At 35.5% G+C, this 22,181-nt stretch overlaps 2 protein-coding genes across 3 annotated transcripts in view; both read left to right on the top strand.

Annotated features, from left to right (window-relative positions):
* cyp39a1 (cytochrome P450, family 39, subfamily A, polypeptide 1) overlaps positions 1-12,724 on the top strand; it is a 15,928-nt gene extending 3,204 nt beyond the window's left edge. Inside the window, exons 4-12 of one of the 2 annotated variants that reach the window (XM_016537632.1) lie at positions 1,233-1,382; positions 1,576-1,669; positions 5,504-5,599; positions 5,701-5,791; positions 6,131-6,264; positions 6,492-6,587; positions 7,551-7,639; positions 10,661-10,748; positions 11,813-12,724. In XM_016537632.1, the coding sequence (XP_016393118.1) occupies positions 1,233-1,382; positions 1,576-1,669; positions 5,504-5,599; positions 5,701-5,791; positions 6,131-6,264; positions 6,492-6,587; positions 7,551-7,639; positions 10,661-10,748; positions 11,813-11,881 (907 nt within the window). In that variant the 3' untranslated portion in view covers positions 11,882-12,724. Of the gene's footprint in view, positions 1-1,232; positions 1,383-1,575; positions 1,670-5,503; positions 5,600-5,700; positions 5,792-6,130; positions 6,265-6,491; positions 6,588-7,550; positions 7,640-8,020; positions 8,232-10,660; positions 10,749-11,812 lie in introns of those variants that run through there. The other variant, XM_016537633.1, reaches the window with a different exon arrangement.
* A 1,252-nt stretch (positions 12,725-13,976) lies between these two features.
* The window catches only part of rcan2 (regulator of calcineurin 2), an 84,375-nt gene continuing 76,170 nt past the window's right edge, over positions 13,977-22,181 (top strand). Inside the window, exons 1-2 of the mRNA XM_016537547.1 lie at positions 13,977-14,144; positions 17,911-18,128. Of these exons, the coding sequence (XP_016393033.1) occupies positions 17,913-18,128 (216 nt within the window). The 5' untranslated portion in view covers positions 13,977-14,144; positions 17,911-17,912. The remainder of the gene's footprint in view (positions 14,145-17,910; positions 18,129-22,181) is intronic.

Below are 22,181 nucleotides of genomic sequence, written 5' to 3'. Positions count from 1 at the left end.
ATTTAGAATGATCACAAATTCAAGACATGGGGCAGAAAATGTATATATTTATACCACTTCATATAGTTAATCAATTTCACACGAATAGTGCCGTTTTTCTCCAACAATTACCATGATTACAAATGTGATATTGATTATTTATTAACAAGAAGTTAATTAAGGGATTTAAGTTTTAGACACCATATTTCCTGTTTTTGCACTATTTCGCCCACTAGTGCCGTTTTTCTCCAACAATTACCATGATTACAAATGTGATATTGATTTTTTTACAACGGTTAAAAAAACAAGAAGTTAATTAAGGGATTTACGTTTTAGACACCATATTTCCTGTTTTTGCACTATTTCGCCAATAAAAATAATTTTGCGTCTCTGAGCAACATGACAGTGTTTCGTTCCTGAATGAATCAACCGTTTAAAGTTGGGTTAGTCCATATTTGACCCAAAGTTGGGTTGAAACAACCCAGCATTTTTTAGAGTGTATCTTAATTTCAAATATCAGTATTCAACGTTTTATGTTTAATATATCAACAAAAAAAAATGCATTTGTAATTGCAGTTTAAATGCATTTATGTCCTGCATTAAACAGTGTGTAAACATATCTAAATGCAACTTCAGATGCAGCTTCTGACTTTCCTCTGCATTGCAAAGTTGAATTTTGTTGACACTGATTTCATTTGCTTGGTAAAAGCCCAAATGTTTTATTATTCTAATTCACTGATTAAATGTAAGAATATGACTCAAAAGGTAATGAACTCTTTTAGAAAAAATGGCTTTATGACGGTAAAAATACCCATAAAATGTACAAATCAGTTTAAACTTGTTGGAAAAGATTCATTTCTATCAGTGTGAACTGACCACACAGAATATGAAGAATATCAAAAACTTTAGGAGCCGGCTGTCCACGGCAGTCCTTAAGGTACCAGCACAATAACACACTCAGCAAAATATCATCTAATAATCGTTATCGATAAAATCCCAGAAAATATCGAGATGTTATTTTTTGTCAATATCGCACACCCCTAGTGTCATGCTTGAGGAAAACAGGCACTATTTTTGAAATCAGCACCCCACAATTAGTAAGAAACAAGTATTGGATTTCATTAAGCAAATGTAATGCAGTGCAGTGTAATACACTATACATTAATATTGTATTGTATATTGTAATATTTCAAGATAATTTAATTTATTTATTTATTGAAAACTGTATTATACACTTTGTTTCTTGTTTTCAGGAGTGTTATGTATCCAGCAGTAATGAGCAACTTACTGGGCCGATGTAACTCCCCTAATAATGCCCTCACGAGGCAGGAGTTCCTGGAGAAGTTCACAACGTATGATGAAGGATTTGAATATGGCTCCCAACTCCCAGACATGTTCTTGAAGTGTGTGAGCGCTACTGCCACAATATTACTGAAAGCTGCAATTATAAAACACAATTAGTCTCCTGAATCATGTTTATACGTCATTTGAAAAATAATCGAATAAAGGCCTTGCATATCAGCATACATTTCTGTTTAAATACATTCAGAACATCTGTAGCCAAAGAGTTAAAGGATGCATCATTTGTGTCTTCAGGCAATGGGCAAACTCAAAGCAATGGCTCCTTTCTCTGCTGAGAAATATGGCTATCAGATCACAGGAGACCCTCTACAATGAGAATGATGGAAAGGTAATATTGGTAATAGTTTAATTAGATTACTGTACTAATTACTCTCTCTAAAAAGGACTGCATTACTTGTTGCTAATTACTTTCTAAATCCATTGTCAACTTTGACCAGTAATACAAGGATAGACAAGATCTTTTAATACTTTCCAATTAAATAATATAAAATTGCATAAATTATTCTTGAACTAACTAAAGTATTTAAAGGGAGAAAGTTACATTAAAACATGCAATGCAGTTACATCAGAAGTAACTGTAATGACATTACAGAAAAATTAAGAGTAATCCCTTACTTTACTTTTTCAAGGGGAAGTACTTAAAGTACAGCAATTAATGACTTAGTAATGCATTACTGTGGATTTCTTATCTACCAACTGTTTCACTCTCTAAACAGAGCTGACTTGTCAAAAAGTGCTGAATTACCTTTTACATTTTTACTTAAAGGAATAGTTCACCCAAAAATGAACATTTGCTGAAAATTTACTTGCAAATTGACTTACCCTCAGGCCATCAGATGTTTCTTCATCTGAACAGATTTTGAGAAATTCAGTTTACAACACTTGCTCACCAATGGATTCTCTACAGTGAATGGGTGCCGTCAGAATGAGAGTCCAAACAGCTGATAGAAACATAACAATAATTCACAAGTAATCCACATGACTCCAGTCCGTTTTGCGAAGTGAAAATCTGTGTTTTTGTAAGAAATGAATTCGTCATTAATGCATTTTATTTTTAATCCATAGCTTCTGGCCTAAATACAAGTCCATAATCTATAATAATGCTTCCTCCAGCAAAAAAGTCAATTTGTTGTCCTCTCATATCAAAATCTATGAACATATTTGTTTAGGACTTTTTTGGACTGTTTTCACTTGTAAACTGTGCTTGATCTGTGCATATTTCTCTCCTGATTTCTAAAAAATGCTGGGTTGTTTCAACCCAACTTTGGGTCAAATATGGACTAACCCAACAGTTGGGTTAAATTTTTACATTAAATTTTTAACCCAAAAGTTGGGTTAGTCCATATTTGACCCAAAGTTGGGTTGAAACAACCCAGCATTTTTTAGAGTGTATCTTAATTTCAAATATCAGTATTCAACGTTTTATGTTTAATATATCAACAAAAAAAAATGCATTTGTAATTGCAGTTTAAATGCATTTATGTCCTGCATTAAACAGTGTGTAAACATATCTAAATGCAACTTCAGATGCAGCTTCTGACTTTCCTCTGCATTGCAAAGTTGAATTTTGTTGACACTGATTTCATTTGCTTGGTAAAAGCCCAAATGTTTTATTATTCTAATTCACTGATTAAATGTAAGAATATGACTCAAAAGGTAATGAACTCTTTTAGAAAAAATGGCTTTATGACGGTAAAAATACCCATAAAATGTACAAATCAGTTTAAACTTGTTGGAAAAGATTCATTTCTATCAGTGTGAACTGACCACACAGAATATGAAGAATATCAAAAACTTTAGGAGCCGGCTGTCCACGGCAGTCCTTAAGGTACCAGCACAATAACACACTCAGCAAAATATCATCTAATAATCGTTATCGATAAAATCCCAGAAAATATCGAGATGTTATTTTTTGTCAATATCGCACACCCCTAGTGTCATGCTTGAGGAAAACAGGCACTATTTTTGAAATCAGCACCCCACAATTAGTAAGAAACAAGTATTGGATTTCATTAAGCAAATGTAATGCAGTGCAGTGTAATACACTATACATTAATATTGTATTGTATATTGTAATATTTCAAGATAATTTAATTTATTTATTTATTGAAAACTGTATTATACACTTTGTTTCTTGTTTTCAGGAGTGTTATGTATCCAGCAGTAATGAGCAACTTACTGGGCCGATGTAACTCCCCTAATAATGCCCTCACGAGGCAGGAGTTCCTGGAGAAGTTCACAACGTATGATGAAGGATTTGAATATGGCTCCCAACTCCCAGACATGTTCTTGAAGTGTGTGAGCGCTACTGCCACAATATTACTGAAAGCTGCAATTATAAAACACAATTAGTCTCCTGAATCATGTTTATACGTCATTTGAAAAATAATCGAATAAAGGCCTTGCATATCAGCATACATTTCTGTTTAAATACATTCAGAACATCTGTAGCCAAAGAGTTAAAGGATGCATCATTTGTGTCTTCAGGCAATGGGCAAACTCAAAGCAATGGCTCCTTTCTCTGCTGAGAAATATGGCTATCAGATCACAGGAGACCCTCTACAATGAGAATGATGGAAAGGTAATATTGGTAATAGTTTAATTAGATTACTGTACTAATTACTCTCTCTAAAAAGGACTGCATTACTTGTTGCTAATTACTTTCTAAATCCATTGTCAACTTTGACCAGTAATACAAGGATAGACAAGATCTTTTAATACTTTCCAATTAAATAATATAAAATTGCATAAATTATTCTTGAACTAACTAAAGTATTTAAAGGGAGAAAGTTACATTAAAACATGCAATGCAGTTACATCAGAAGTAACTGTAATGACATTACAGAAAAATTAAGAGTAATCCCTTACTTTACTTTTTCAAGGGGAAGTACTTAAAGTACAGCAATTAATGACTTAGTAATGCATTACTGTGGATTTCTTATCTACCAACTGTTTCACTCTCTAAACAGAGCTGACTTGTCAAAAAGTGCTGAATTACCTTTTACATTTTTACTTAAAGGAATAGTTCACCCAAAAATGAACATTTGCTGAAAATTTACTTGCAAATTGACTTACCCTCAGGCCATCAGATGTTTCTTCATCTGAACAGATTTTGAGAAATTCAGTTTACAACACTTGCTCACCAATGGATTCTCTACAGTGAATGGGTGCCGTCAGAATGAGAGTCCAAACAGCTGATAGAAACATAACAATAATTCACAAGTAATCCACATGACTCCAGTCCGTTTTGCGAAGTGAAAATCTGTGTTTTTGTAAGAAATGAATTCGTCATTAATGCATTTTATTTTTAATCCATAGCTTCTGGCCTAAATACAAGTCCATAATCTATAATAATGCTTCCTCCAGCAAAAAAGTCAATTTGTTGTCCTCTCATATCAAAATCTATGAACATATTTGTTTAGGACTTTTTTGGACTGTTTTCACTTGTAAACTGTGCTTGATCTGTGCATATTTCTCTCCTGATTCAGGCAAGTCAATATTATATTTGTTTTTTTACAGACAGGCGGCTTTTCACTTAACACGATGTTAATTGATAATTATATATTTAGATTCTGTATCTTGTATGTTGTGTTTAACTTGAAAAACCCAATAAACATAATGTTAAAAAAAAAAGATGTTAATTGATGGACTGGAGCCATGTGGATTACTGTTGTTACTGATGTTGATCTTGAAACACATGGAATAAGAGTTTAAGGCCAAACTTAATCTTCCTTATGGGTCTGTTGATGTAGTAGCCCCTCACTGCAGTACACAAGATCCATCCAGGGGGTGGAGATGGGTAGGTTTAAGGATCAGGGGGTGGAGACGGGTAGATTTAGGGTTATGTAAGGTGGGAGGAGTTGGATCTGGATCCAACCTCGCTCCCTGGATCTTGTGTTCTGTAGTGAGGACCATCTCGGTGAATGTGTACGCAAACATGTTTGCACCAACAGAGGGAGCTAAAGAGTTTCCATCGGGCTTCTAAGCCTTTTTTGCAGGACTACTGTATATGGCATTTGAAGTTTTACAGTTTTGTTCTTCTCATCATCATAAATAATTTTTTGATTTTGGAATCAGCATAATATTAGAATCTATCTGCAGTATTTGGCCATTGTATAATAAAACTCCAAATAGTTTCTGATCTGTCACTGTTTCTCTTTAGACTTTACTACAGCACCTGGCTACTGCAATAAGTGACAAATATCTTCCCAATTATGGTTTACTTTTGCTTTGGGCTTCCCTGGCAAATGCTATACCAGTAAGTGAGAAGTTCAGTGCTATTACACAATATCTTTCTATGTGTTAGCTCAGACTTGACATTCAACGTAACGGGGACAAAATGTTTTCACTTTATTCTAGATTACATTTTGGGCTATTGCTTTTATTTTGGCCAATCCTGAAGCGTATAAGATTGCAATGGATCAGATCAACGCTGCCCTCAGAGACCAAGGTAAAACCGATATCTTAAAACCAATGGTTTTTAAATTGTACAGCCCCACCCAGACTGGTTTCATTTATTGCTTTCAGTATAAACTACACAATTAACTAACATTATGTACTATCATTTAAAAATGTATGGTCTGTAAGATTTTATGTTTTTGAAATACAGTAAAAGCAGTAATATTGTGAAATATATTTAATATATTTTAAAATGTAATTTATTCCTGTGATGACAAAGCTGAATTTTCAGCATCAATACTCCAGTCATCATTGTCTCATCATGATCCTTCAGAAATCATTCTAATATACTGATTTAGTGTTCAAGAAGCGTGTTTGCTTTGCATTCAAGACAAGGAGAAGACAAAGGTGACCCTAGATGACTTACAGCACATGCCATATGTGAAGTGGTGTATCATGGAAGCCATTCGGCTGAGGGCCCCTGGAGCCATCACTCGTAAAGTAGTGCGGCCTCTCAAATTACAGGTCAGCCATGACAGATTATTCATCTTACAATGCATTTTATTTCAGTGTTTTTATGCATAGGTCTATAAGTGCAGTCTGTTTATATAGAGCTATATATTAATAATTATATATCAGTATATTGAGATCTGCCCTTTTGACTCACACAGGCTACAAAGCAAACATTACCAGGCTTTTTTTTTTCTTTCTCTCAGCTAAAAAAAACTGTATGCATGTTTACTGCTTTTCAGAATTATGTTATCCCACCTGGAGACCTGCTGATGTTGTCTCCCTACTGGGCTCACCGAAACCCCAAATATTTCCCAGACCCGGAAGATTTCAAACCTGTGAGTAACTTCACTCTTCTGAATGAGCTCAGCCACAGGATGAGGTTCACACAAATTCCTCTATAAACCAAAATAAAATAGGCACAAGACACATGCTCATAAAATGTTTTTTTTTTATATAGCAGGCAAAGTGCTTTACTATTAAATGTTCCTGTACTTTTTTTTTATTTTTTATGTAGTTTGTTTTGCTCTATGATGGAACCGGCATCTCTTTTATTGGTATTTTCTTTCAATAAAACTTCCTCCTTCTATTTTGTCTGTGAATTCCATTGTGAGTGCTGGTCACAATGTGCTTGAAAACTCCAGCTGTGCTCCATTAAAACAGGAATAATAGGTCTGTATGTGTTCAAGGAAAGCCTGACAGTTATCTTTACAATTAACCTTCAGGCAAACACCTATAGAGATTCCATTACACTTCTGTCTACTAATGTCTTAAAGGAAATAGCATAGCTCACAGAGACTGGGTCAGACCTACATCTATATGTTTTAAATGCTGTTTTTAGCAAAAGATATGTTTAGCTTCAAATCAACTCTCTTCTATACAGTGGAAATGCATTTAAATGAGTGCATTCATGGGTCATTTTCTTCTTTTTCCTTAATGGAATCAAAATATTTTACACAATGAATATATATGGTTGATGACTAAATGGACATTCAGTGGTCTTTTGCATTGGAAAACTATTGTTTTGAATCTATGAAAATCTCGAAAGGCAGGACTTTTTGACCAGTTTGAAAGACTTCTAAGTTTGTTGATGCAACTTAAGAGCAATTATTCATTTATGCCCACAATAAAGCTGCATTAGTGAACAGATGGACACTGCATTGAGAGTTATTCAGAGATTATGTAAATATGTCTTGTTATTAAACTAAATCTTGGAGTGCTGGAAGACAGGCTCAAATGGTGTATTCTGGACTGGCGCTTGTCTGGGTGGATTATTTTTAATGAAACTTTTCTTCCCACAGGAACGATGGGAAAAGGCAGATTTAGAAAAGAATGTCCACTTGGAAGGGTTTGTGGCATTTGGAGGGGGGAAAAATCAGTGCCCAGGAAGGTAAGAAAAACTCTTGTGTTTATACAAAATAATCATCATGTACACTCACAATTAATAACATTCAATGAACTTAATTAAATCGAGGAAAGTATTCCATGCAACTGAATATAATTACTATAACTGAATATATAAATAATTAATTTTTTCATGTCTACTAGATAATTTTGTCTCAAAGTAATAAATGTATATATTTATATTTAATTTTGAGTTTTTCTTTTCAGACATTTGCTATTAATATTGTAGAATGCAACATGTTGCAACACATTAATTGATAGTAAAATGTAAAATGATTAGTTTAGTTATTTTAATTCATAAAATTTGCTTTGCATTATTTATTTATTTTTATATTTTTTCTTAGTGCATTTTGTTTCTTTTCAACAGCTTCACTGAACTTTGCACAAATAACACAATTGAACTTGTTGCATCATTCATGAAGTCAGTTCAGAGATGTTTGGGATTTCAAACCATGCACATCTGACCCGGTTGCATTTTAGTTCCTTTTCCAGTAGGGAAAGACCTAAATATATAAAAATGTCAGTCAAAATTATGTTTAAGTAAGCAATAAAATTTTATTCAGCAATAAAATCAGACAGTAATGGTATTATACTTATCAAAACTTCTCTAGTTTAAATCATGCAACAACAAAAAAAGGCTTTTTTAAGAGCGGTTCAGCTGATGCTCTTGTGTTCTAGAGTAAAAAACAGGTGATATGATAAAGGCTCTTTTAACTGTAAGCAGGACTACATCCTCCATTTTGAGCATTATAAAAAATAACATACTTTTTCATTTAAAACATAATAAAAACAAAGTTTATGAAAGTTGGAAGCGCCTTTGGTGAGTCGGGGGCTGTTTTGCCCTCTAGCAAGGTTTGGTGGTTTGGTCTTTGGCCTGTAGCAGGAACGTTATGGGTTCAAATTGGCCTATAGCAAATGCCACAAGCTGCACCAGCCCATCTTTCCCCTTTGGCTCTCTTGCTGAGAATGTCAGTTCCCTTAGGTTATTTACACCAAGACTGGCACAAAAAAGTTCATTGCTGTTACCACCAAGAACTTTATCAGGGTGTGATTTGAATTACAAGCGATACTTGTAAATCATTGAGCTGCATTATTGATGGCTCCATTCCTGGTATACTGCCATGTTGATATAGATTCATGGCACTGCTTTTATGTTGTACTGAGTATTCTTGGCCCTTATGTCCCAGCCCTTTGGGCCCCTACTGATGACATCATGAAGGCCCTGGGGAGTGCGCGGCCAGGGTCAGTATGACGTTAATAGAGCCGTATAAAGACTGGGAGAACTTTCCCAGCTGCACATGAAGATCAAAAGCATAGGCACAGACCAGTGACCCTTCGAAACCCACCAGAACAGATGCATCTACGTTTATCAGTCTGGGAATATATGAGAGGGAGAAACAGAAGTAAGAGAGAGGTGGAGTAATATAGAGAAAAGGGGAGATAAAGGTTTTTTTTTTAAATCTCTGTTGCTGTTTGGTCTTTTTTGACCAAACAATTATTATTATTATTATTTTTTCATGTTTTACTTCATTGCAAGGATATGGAACTTGGTAAAGGTTTTGGCGCTTATTATGTGAACACACACACACACAAAATCATGGACATGATTCAAAAAGGTTAAATGGTCCTTAAAAAAAAGTCACACTTTACTGTCATTGGAAAAGAATGGGAAATCAATCTTGTTTGGTACTGCACTCAAACAAAATCTAACTGAAAGCTAATTTTTTGAGATATCAACCTCAAATTTGGAACACAATTTGTTTAGATTTATGGCTTTGATTTTTACATCACACAAATTTAGCAAAACAGAGTAAAACATGTTATGGAAAATATATTTTCTATTACATCTTTGTGCATTTTTCATAATAATGAACTCAATTTTCTATCTTTTTTTTTCAAGTTTTTTGAGTCATTGCTCAAAAAAGTGGTTAAAAGGGGAAAAAAGGATCACAACTATTCCATAAATATAATTTAGTACCATAAAATCCCCTAAAACTCTAAAATATGAAATTATCAAACTAAAACATAGTACATTCATAGTACACAAATTTCATTGGAAAATAAATCCATCCTTTTTGACCACCATGTGAGCAGCACCAGAGGGTTAATAATATTTTTTATAATAAAAAACATTATAAATGATATATGATAAATATAATAAATTCATTACAACAAAAATTAATTATATGAATAAATATAAAAATCTATATAAAATTCATTCTCCACTATAAAAACATATGTGAGTGTGGACTGTCACATTCTCTCTAGAATAATTTCATATGCCATTGAAATATTTAATCCATACCAACTTCCTGCATTCAAATGTCACATTGTCATGAGGCGGCTTTGTAATGATTACTCAGGCTTGTACAGATCTCTTAGCTGGACGCTGCCATAAATTAGTACACTTGAGTGTGGCAAACCCACATATTTCATTTTCCCTCTCTCAATCTGATTTGATTTTGATCATTTTAGGAGATTGGCTACTTGCGTCACGAACACAGTGCCCCTGAATGAGTCATGGCCCTCAAGGTTATTTGGGCTGATTATTTCAAGAAACATGACTTGCATCTCTCGCCCTCCCTTTATTGCCTCCCATTATTCCTTTCTATGTCTCACCCAGGAACCATCTTGTTCTCCATGCTTTAATTCATGCACTTCGATTCACCTGATATTCCTCCTCCCCAGTCCGCCTTCAAACAAGGCCACTGTGGCTATGAATGCACCTAGAATTTGAACGCAAAACAAGACATTCATTCACATTTTGCTTTTCTACCTGCAATTTCAATCACAGTTTTCCCAGTGTTCAGCAGCACTCAAGGGAGGGTGCAATGGCAGCTAGACAGCATGCAATATTCCATCAGAATACAAATACACACAGTACTATTCAAACCGGCTTGTGAAGTGATGAGCACTTCAGTACGATGAGTTTTTCTTTCTTATTGAGAAAAAGCACATTAAAAAGAAAGTGACAATAAGAAGCACTTGTTGTTTCTTGTGTCAACAGGTGGTACGCTGTTATGGAATTGCATATGTTTGTGGCACTCATCCTCTACAAGTTTGAATTCACCCCGCTGGATCCTGTACCCAAACCGGTAAGAGGCCCGAGAAAGAGTAACGACCAATGGAGAATGGTAAATAAGCCTTGAAAGAGATGGCTTCAAAGTAGGCATCAGGTTAATCATTTCCAGATGTGTTCCTACGGCAGTATTTACCCAACAACAGCCCAATCTAATGCTTAAGCAGCATCCTGCTCTTTACCCTTGCAATTCTCAGGCCTGACCAAAAATAGCTTTGTAAGTTTCGGCCACCAACGACTAAGTTCATACGAGGAACGTGGATCTAGATATGAATAGTGCATTCATCTATTTTATGGGTCATTAATGTATACTTTTGGAGGGGAACAAGATCTGTTTTACAGCAACTTGATAAATACATAATAAATTGATAAATAATTTTAGATTTTTATTTTTTGTAATTTTTATTATCGAAACCTAGACAGAACAAAACCAACCCAAATAAATAAATAAATACATACACTACTGTTTAAAAGTTTGGGGTCAGTAAAAAATAAATAAATTGTTAATACTTTTATTCAGCAAGGATGCATTCAACTGATCATTCAATTTATAATGTTACAAAAAAATCTATTTCATATAAATGCTGTTCTTTTGAACTTTATATGCATCAAACCGTCTTGAAAAAATCATTTCAGCATTGGTAATAATAAGAAATGTTTCTTGAGCAGCAAATCAGCATATTAGATTCATTTCTGAATGAAGACTGGAGTAATGGCTGCTGAAAATTCAGCTTTGCCACAGGAATAAATTACATTTTGAAATATATTAAAATAAACACCTTTTATTTTAATTTGCAATATTATTTCTGTTTACTGTTACTGTTTTAGTGAATTTTTTATCAAATAAATGCAAGAAACCTCTTTCAAAAACATTTAAAATATCTTACCAACCCCAAATTTTGAACAGTATTGCATTAGATATATAGATATTTGGATAAAACCAAAAATAGTTCGAAAAGTTAAATCATTTGTTTACAAATGCAATCTGATTACTTAGATAGAATATACTTAGTAGTAGCATTGTATATTTTATTTATGTGGTCACTGCACTTGATAAATATATGCATCTGGTTCTTGCAGAGCCCTCTGCATTTGGTGGGAACCCAGCAGCCAGACGGAACCTGTACAGTGAGATACAAGCATAGATAGAGCGCTCATGTTCAGAGGCCTGTGCTACTGCTTTAGAGATTTGTTGACAGTCTTGACACAAGAGTTGCAGAGATCAACCGCATATCCTGGGCTTCAAAGGTTTGAAGCATCATGGTGAATGTTAAACAGTGACTTGGACACAGGCAAATACTATATCCCTCTAAAAGAAACCAGAAAATCACATAATGCTAAAGGTAATTTAGGATATTAGCTTTAATATATATTACAGTTTTGTTGGGTCAACCTCTTGTATAACTGATGGCATAATAGAGATGATATATATCAGAAAGCATGAGGTTGTGGAAATTCCTTTCCCAGACTGAGAGACTTTATCATTTTCAGGATGTATGAAATAAACAAAATGTATTGCTGTATGTGACTGCAGTCATATAATACAGTTAAACATCTTGTGCACGAAATAGATGGAGTAAAGACAAGTTTATAGACAATATAACTAAGTGGAGGTTCTCTTTTGTGAAGCAGAAATATGTAAACACATTATTATGTGTATAAACACCATGCTTCTTTTTCTGTAGTGGTGAAAAGGATTGTTTCTATAAACACATCTGTCTTGTAGTCTGTAAGTTCTTTACTGCATCTGTGTACACGCATTTCTGGATAATATTACATAATATTACATGACATAAGTTGGAGTAATTTTATGTGCTCGGATGCAAGCATCTTTAATTCGTAAGTCAAATAGATTGTTTACATGCATTAAATATATACTCGATTGAATCAATCACTGGTATTGTATACATTTGGAAGATGAAAATCCTTTGTGCTACTTTGCAGTGCGTTTCACTAAATAACAAGTTTAATTGTGTTGGAATAAAGAACATGTTTTGCTGCAGAAGTTTCCTTCTTTATATTTCAATTTACTTGAACAACCATGCTGTGATTTTGCCCAGCAGACATCATCTTTTGTTGGTCTTAGAACAAAATTCCTGTCAAACAAACATAGCCTAACCTTAAAATCGGATTGGATAGGAATGTTTTTCCAGGACCATCAAGGATGTTGGATCCAGGAACATGGCCTACTTTGCAAAATCAAAGACTCCTCAAGCACAACATTCCAGAGATGTTTAGCAGAAGGCCAATGTTAAACTACTTTACTTGGATACTAGACTCAAAAGAGGAGTGACGTAACAAAATAAAACATTAGTGCGAGGCCATTTAATTTGACATTTCTGTTCCTTCATATAATATGTCATTTAACATTCGTTGACACAAATAATAATACACAGGCACACACACAAACATTTCTGCATCTCAAATGTTCAGTTATTTCACTTTAATTGCATAGAAAAGGACCTATACGTTGCCATTAGAGTAAAAGTATATAATTTTCTATTTCTTGCTCTGGTCATTTAAGCAAGGTGAGGAGGTCGGGGGCGCGGAAAATCGTGCTATAAAGCGATTTAGAAATTGTGCACGCTCAAATCGCGATTTTATGACGAGTTCGATTAATCGATATATATATATATATACACACACATACACACACATTTTGTTGCATAATGCAGTAACATAATTGAGCTTTCTCCTAGATTTTAGGCATTACATTATGTAAAGTTCTGACTGCTAATAGTTATAAAAGGAGCCTCTGTTGGAAAAAAAAAAAGTTTGCAGGTCTTAAAAGCTGGTTTCCTAGACTGACCAAGATAGTCTTCAGCTGAAAAGTACATCAATCCAGAAAACAGACCAGTTTGACCTTACTGGGAGACCAGCAAACTAGTTTCTTTCAGCATGGTTTCCTTTTATTATATGCTTTTAACATATACCCATAAACACTTCTTCACCCAAGGTGTTTTATCGCATTTATATGCTTTAAATCAACTCACCGCACTATTCAACTCGTGCTGCAAGTGCTTTGGAGTCTGACAGACATCATTTCGAGAAATCTCTGCTTTGCCCTGCACCACATTTACTAAAAACAACCCGCTGAACGTGTCACAGCACCGCAACATCTACCTGCTGGCGAAAGCGCTGACGTAACTTCGCCGATTTGCATATTCGCTTTTAGGAGAGCGCTATTGGTCCATGAATCCCCCCCGCGCTCGTCGCGCTGCATTTCATTAGTGGGTTGAGCAAACATCATTTGAATGCCGGGAGGCGGTCATTGGTGAATCAAGCTGTCTGCAGTAACGTCAGGAGATTAGTGAATCGCAGCTGGAATGCGAGCTTGATTCACAAAGGCAAGAGAGGGAGACAAAGCCACCGCGCAGAAGATACGCACACCGGACTGCCACATCCCGCACAGGTACCGAATAACCGCGTCGACTTACTCCATTAGATCATCCTGCATCTGTACAGTAGGGCTTTGACAGGTGTTGCTGCTTTATTAATGCAGAGAGAGAAGGAAAGCGAGAACGAGAGAGAGTCAAATAAATGCAGAAATGATTTCATATTCTATACTACATACTATTCTATATATAGTTGGTTATATAGTATATATTAGTATTTCACGTATTCTGCATTGCTTAGATCTTGCATGTCACTTTTAAACAAATGACTTTTACTCAAGAGTTTAAGGGGATGACGAAGTTGGAAAGTCTGTATTGGTTGACAGATTGTGCTATAATAATCATCCGCACAAGACTAAAAAGCGTAAGCAATCCATTTGATGATGCTATTGAATTTGTAATAGTAGCCTAGTTTCTGAAGTGCACTCCTTGACCTTGACAGCCGCTGCCAGTAGTGTAATGTTATTGACAGTTGCTCAAACAGGTTGATGTGGCATGTTTGCCATAAGGGTTTATCATATTTTAGTCATCAGACGGAGAGAAATGACTAATTTAAACCCTTATAGCAAAGAGAGGGAAAGTGAATGTCAGGTGATGACGACAGAGGGACCACTCCTCCAGTGATGACTCAAAGAGGGATGCAGCAAACAGGTTGCAGTAGACTGTGATTGACACTTACCCCTTTCATTTTGCCCTTTATGCACTGAAAGAGTAAAATACAATTATATATTATGTAATACAGAATAATTTAGCTTTAAATAGCCCTTATTTGTACCCAGTGGCATTTAAAATCTCTTGCTTGTAACAAATAAGGTCATGTAGCCTACACTGTAATTTAAATTGTAAGAGCATTTCCATTATAAATAATTTTTAAAAGCAATAAATCTAATAACTTGAGTGGTTTTTAACCCTCATGATCTATTTGGTACCTATTAGTCCTATTGGTATCTATTAGTCCCCAGGGACATTTTAATACAAATAATTTAATAAAACATGTTCTGTTTAGTGTGCACACTAGCACCCAGTTGTGTGTTTATATTTGTTCATTGCATTTTTTAGAATGTAATTTTTGGGTTGACCCCATACAGAAGCAACAGTCAAATTTCTAAGAACAACATGCCAAATTTGCCAAAGAATACCTTTCAAATGGGTTTTAATTAGTCTAAAAAAAGAATTTGATGGAAAATATATTATTTGACAGGAATAAAATAGCATAGTAATTATATTATAATTTAAGTGTTTTGTGTATATATGTGTTTGTGTGTGTGTGTGTGTATCTATATACCACAATCAGCTTGTAACACTCCAAAGAGAAAGAAAAACTTGAAATCGCATCATATGACCCCTTTAAAATAACATTAGGGTCAGAGTAAAGTCAATATCAACAGAGCATGAGGATATTTTTCAGTAGTTTTCCCTATTTTATAATAATAGTTAATTATTTTATTAACAATATTTATGAATGCTTATTAACTGAATTTGTTTGTTTAATGTTACTGCTCTCACCCTTTAGTTTGTATAGCTACAAAGACAATGTGGTGAATGATATTGATTATTCTTTTAGTGAATTAGGATCCATATATTTCCCTTATTTAGTGACCTTGTTCATGCCAGCAAGCAAACATGTCAATGGCCTCTATAGCTTTAGATAAACAGTAGGCCTATGCTTTTTGGCGCGGACCAATTCCAAAATTAAAAACACTGTAAATCTCTGTAAATAAAGCTGAGCACTTATAGCACTTATGCTCATGTATAGTTTATGCACATCATTATCTCATAACAGGGTCATTCTGATATTGTAAATGAAATGGATCCCTGTCTGGAAGTCTTCATTTTAATCAAGTGCCTCACAATCTCTGCATTTCATTAGTCCTCATTCTATTTTTAGCTGCGTTTACACAGGGCAAGACTGAAACAGACAGCTCCAGCCTCTATCTATAGCCTTGAGTGAAAGTGAGAGCATGCGTGTGTGTTGGAGAGCATGTATGTGTGGCTGGTGATGGGCTATTGATCCCAAAATAGCTGCGGGAGATTTAACAGTGCGTGTGACACCGGCGACAGTGCTGGCTTTGCCCGCAGACCAAGCTTGTCAGGGTGGATCACTGGTAGAAAGGGCATGTGGAAAAGCTCTGTGGAAATGGGTGCAAGCTGTTCCCCACTTGGCGTTGTTGTTTGTGTGGGCTGACAAGAGACCGGCTCTGCTATAAGCCCATAACCTAATCTTTTGGCGGCGCATTAGTTACCGGGGCCAGGGGTAACATCTGCTCGGTAGGGTTCTGGGAGGTAACTGTTCCAGTTCTGTGTCACCTGTCGTGAGGACGAGCTTTTGTTGTGTACAGTGAAAATGCTCCAAACAGCTCTTGCTCTGACCTCTCATAAGGTCATAAACGTCTTGTTTGTGATACAACATGTGTGTGCATACACACACACACACACACATATACACACATATACATATACTGTATACATACGTATACACATATACACATATATATATATACACGTAAGAGTATACTTACATACTATTATATATTATATATTGACTGTATTTGTTTGTGTTTACTGTTACTGTTTTCATCTATCGGTTTGTATAACGACAAAGAAGATCTGGTGAATGATATTCATAATTCTTTTAGTGAATTGGAATTATTTTCAACGTTCCTGGTTCCCATGCTGTCTGGGTGTATGACATAAAAAGCCAAATTTGAAGGGATAGTTCACCCAAAAATGAAAATTCTGTCATTAATTACTCACCCTCATGAAGTTCCAAACTAGTAAACAAAAATAACGACTTTATTGAACAATTCAACAAGCCGGCATTCTGACGTAGAACCCGGATGCACTGCACCTTGTTTGCAAGCAGAGGAATGCACTCTCATGCGTTGTGGTACTCTCGTGAACGTGTGTCAAAGACTGACACGGAAGAGAAGAAATTATTGAATGAAGTCGTTATTTTTGTTTTCTTTGCGAAGTAAAGAAAAGTAAAAGTACAAAAATACAAAAAGAATTCTCGTAGCTTCATAAAATTACAGTTGAACCACTAATGTCACATGGACTATTTTAACAATGTCCTTACTACCTTTCTGGGCCTTGAACATGGTAGTTCCTTTGCGGTCTATGCAGGTTCAAAAATCTCTCGGATTTCATCAAAAATATCTTAAATTGTGTTCCGAAGATGAAGGTCTTATGGGTTTGAAACGACATGAGGGTGAGTAATTAATAACAGAATTTTCATTTTTGGGTGAACTATCCCTTTAAATCATTTCATCATATAAAGCGATTGTATCTCTTCACAAGACTTGAACTAAAGCACTTGATTCATATGGATGAGTTTTATGATGTCTTTATAGCCTTTTCGGATCATCTAAGTTTTGGTTACCTGGTTTTCAATGGAGCAAAAGAAAACTCTTAGGGTTCATTACAAATAACTTATAACTTAAATAACTTAAATTTAAAAGTCTTATGGGTTTCGGTGAACTATCTCTTTAAATGCTGTTAAAGGAATTGTTCATCTAAAAATGAAAATTGTATGTATGATTATCAGTCAGTAATGGCTTATAGTATACTGGCCTGAAGATGTCTTGTGGCTTCATAAAACTTAAAATATAGTACAGAAAATCATATGGAAATACATTTTTACACTCAACAGTACTTTTTTTTGGGCATATTTAGAGCTCGACAAACGATTATGATTTTTGAACTGCAAAAGTGTAGAATGTAGCCTGAAAGCAATTGCTGATATTAGAAAACATCTCCACTTTTGATGTTGTGTACCACTTACAGCCATGAAGGGAGAGCATTTATTTGCCAACATGAGAAGCGCTCCATTCCTCCAGCGGGTTTACCTCTTGGGAGGGGAAGAGCTGGTAGTCCTGCAGTCCACCATGGGAGAGTCCTCACTGGGAGACAGTTTCCAACAAATCACCGACTTCAATGATCTCCCCACATCCCTCTTTGCCTGCAACGTGGACCAGTCAGTATTTGAAGACCATGAGGGCAAGGTAAGGTTAAATTAAATTACTCACATATTGTTCCATCTCACCGGCACTTCATTTAAAAATCACTTTTAAAAAAGTGTATTGGAAGTTCACTAGTGGCAACAAATGGAGTCGCAAAATGATGGTTGTTTTCCAAACAGAATTATAAAACATTTCAACCACTCTTTCTGCCAATCAGCTTACAAATTCACATCATTGGTTGAGTTCAAGAGTCAAAAAGCAAGAAAGGAAAGGAGAAGAACTATAATAGAAACAATCTTTTCCCCTTAAGAGAATTTTAAATTATTTTTTATCACAGCAAAAACATCATGGACACATAGGAACAAAAGCAGTTTGATTTGTAGGTATGCTAGAATGCTCCAGTGGAAAAGCAATTCCCTTGACCTGCATTATATGATTGTGAATTAGGCCTCTCCAACCCAATTATCCATGTAGGCCACTTCAGGTGTGAAATTCAGCTTGTGGGCTCTCGTCGACTCTGCTTTCTCCTCATTTGCAAACACTCCAAGGAGTGAGTTTACACCTAGAGGCAAGGGAGTATCTTTCACTTCCTCATGTGAAAGCCAATTTGGGGTTTTGTCACTGGTTTTATTTGCATATGATGACCTATGGTAACATATTGACAAAATGCAGGTGAAAACCCTGAAATATTGTATTTATTCCCATAGGTTCAGTTCAGCATCTTAATTTCTCAAAGAACCACAGGGCTGCATGACTGATAATATAATGTAATGAGAAGCTGTTAAAGAAGTTATTACAAGTTGCTTTTGCACCTTAGTGATAAAACATGGGAAAAATGTAAAAAATGAAAATTCTGTCATTATTTCATCTTTCCAAACCCATATGATTTTCTTTTGTAAAACAAAATGAAATATTAGGCAGAATTCTAATGCTACACTTTTCCATGCAATAAAAGTAAATGAGAATGGTCCAAAAATATTACTATTTCCAAAGTAGTCTATACAATTTGTGTGCTATATTTTGTTGTATGAGAGCACAAGTTCCCTTTCAAGGTTATTTTATGACTAACATGATAGATTTTTTCCTTTTTTGGTGAACTACTCCTTTAAAGATTTATCATAAAGCATTTAGCTAGTTTTTAAAGTGGCAATGTAACTGAAGTAGTGACAGATAATTTCTCCCATGTTATGATGTACATTCAAGAAACATATTGTTGAAAAGGGGACTTGGTTCTATTAATCAGTTATTGATTGGATGAAGGCAGATCTGAATGCGAGCCTGTAGTAGATTTAAAGAAAGGGGCGGAGTTTATGCATACTAAATAATTGGCTGGCATGCATCACCAGAGAGAAATCTGTCATTTCACCAGAAGATCGAGTTACAACATTTTAATTAAAAATTACAAGGTCAAAAAATATAAAACATATGCATGAATGCATTGTTTAATAACATCAGAATGCATTTAGAAAATAGATACATTTCCATTTCATGCTGACTTTAAGCTTATCTCCTGAATGTTATATCACTAGGAACAGGAACGCATAAGTTACTGAATATTTGACCTTCAGCTGAAAATTTAGCCCAGACCTTCTTCGGACAGTTTTAAGAACACCGATCATGTGATATGCTGAGCTCGGCCAGGTCTGTCTGCCCCTCTGACCTGCGCTGGACTGCATCACACACACATAGAAAAAGAAATCAGAACACACAGGCACATACACAGTTCTTACACTGATCCGTCCTGACAGCTACTCTCAGAAAGACTAGATCATCTGATAGAAGGGCTGTGTAAAAGGTGGTCCATGACTCGCTCCATTGAGTCACAGACTCCAGAAGGGTTCCTCATGAAACAGAACAAGTGCTCAGTCTTTTACTCATGAACGACTCCACTAATGCGAACACACAGTAATTCTTGAAAAGTATCCTCTTGCTTCGCATTAACTTGAACCTGACTTGGCATGACTCATGTGGTTAATTTCTTTACATAACAAGTAACAGTGTTGAAAGTTATTGTTTTTAAGGTGAATTCAGTGATCCATAATGAGGGACTTAGTTGTACCACACTGTTAGTTTGGTTTGGGGCAAGGTTGTGTGGCTTCAGTGCTTTTGCTAAAAGTTAGGTTACACTGTAGCCCGAATAGAGTTTCAGTATGACACAGTGGGTGTCACGCAGCGATTTATTTTGATGATGTACCAGTCCTGGTCCTAATTAAAAATTAATTAGGTACCAAAACAGTTAAACAAAGCCACTGCAGAATCATTGCGTGTCACCCAGCAATACACAATACCATTTCTGAATATATTAGTATTATATTACGAATTGGCTGAATGAGTGATTCAATGACTCACTTGTATCGTTCCTGAATGAATTAATGCTTTGAGTAAATGACTCATTGAGAAAGAATCATTGAAAAATCAAACATCAACTAGTATGAATTAAATATGTATATTTTCTGCACCATCATAGTTTCTCTTTTTTATAAATTAACTATTCCAGTATTTTTTTATAATATTGGTCAAATATGATCATGGCAGTCCATGACAATTTTGCCGCAAGTCATACAAATGTAGTATTTTGAGTTTGAGCAAAGCTGTCAGCAGTTATTTAGCCAAATAGCAGTTATTCAAAGAATAATTAATTGCTTCGTGCAAATCAACTAAAAGCTGAATCCCAGTGTCTATTACAGAACAAAACCCTATCATAAAAGAGGGAACATATGCTTAATTAGGCAGCTAATTATGCTGATAATACTGCTCTGAATGTTTGACTATTTCCCCTACAAATGCCATGAAATATTAACCGATTAACAGAGCATGATTGCATCTCCTATACTGGCCAACTTGCATTAATGGCTTTTTGCTGAACGGTTTACTCTTGATAAAGATCTTCTCTCCTTCCTCTTGAATTGATTACAGAGCACATGGTCGTGGGATGCAGAAGCTGTCTTATAGTTACTCAACTGATTGCGGTTTAATAAATCTGTCTCCGATTGGAAGGGGACATTAATGGGTGTAATGGGACCCACTGGCCCATTTATGTATATTATGTTGATGAAGCCACTCAGGCTGGAAATGCTACAATATAGTCAGTCGCTATAACCTAAACGGCACTTTAACTTGAATTATATATTGTTTCTTACTTACAAAGTGGAAAACCGGACTACAAGTATTTGATACACTATGTAGACATACACTGATTCCATAAGAACAACTAGTCATTAAATAAACTCTCCCAAGCTTACTTAGTTTATACAAAAGTACACATCACATTAACAGTTCCCGGTTCATTTAGAATCAGATACAACCAAGAAATGAGTTGCGGTTCAGTTAGGAAGTAATTTGAACTCTAAATGATTCACTGACTGAGAGTGTGATTCAAACAGCTTCTTCAGCAGTGAATCTTTACGGAGTCATTAAAAAGAACTGGGTGCTCATATAAACAGAGACAAATCGTAAGCTCTCGACTGTTGCCAATTTCAAATTGTTGAGGCACTTTTTGTCGTCACATTTGCGACCATTTTAGTCCCAGTCTGGAGAGAAAAATGTAACATACATGATCTTTAACTATTTGATAAACAAATAGTCTATGTTCTGTATTGAGTTAATCTGGATAAATGCATGAATCAGCACATAAAATACACAAAAGGATTGCCCTATTCATCAAGTATTAACAGTGCGATATCCCACCTTATATATATAAGGGGAAGTCGCGGGGAAGTCGTGGCCTAATGGTTAGAGAATCGGACTCGTAACCCAAAAGGTTGTGAGTTCGAGTCTCATACCGGCAGGGATTGTAGGTGGGGGGAGTGAATGTACAGCGCTCTCTCCCACCTTCAATACCACGACTGAGGTGCCCTTGAGCAAGGCACCGAACCCCCAACTGCTCCCCGGGCGCCGCAGCAAAAATGGCTGCCCACTGCTCCGGGTGTGTGTGTGTTCACGGTGTGTGTGTGTGCACTTAGGATGGGTTAAATGCAGAGCACTAATTCCGAGTATGGGTCACCATACTTGGCCACATGTCACGTCACTCACTCACATGAAAATGCAATAAACATTAATTTAACAACATTAGGTGTAACACACAACCCTAATATA

The sequence above is a fragment of the Sinocyclocheilus rhinocerous genome, unplaced genomic scaffold (assembly GCF_001515625.1).
Source record: "Sinocyclocheilus rhinocerous isolate Xijiao unplaced genomic scaffold, SAMN03320098_v1.1 scaffold185, whole genome shotgun sequence".
In the NCBI taxonomy this organism is placed as follows: Eukaryota; Metazoa; Chordata; class Actinopteri; order Cypriniformes; family Cyprinidae; genus Sinocyclocheilus; species Sinocyclocheilus rhinocerous.
Note: the sequence above shows the minus strand (reverse complement) of the source record. Positions and strands in the feature narration are given on the sequence as shown.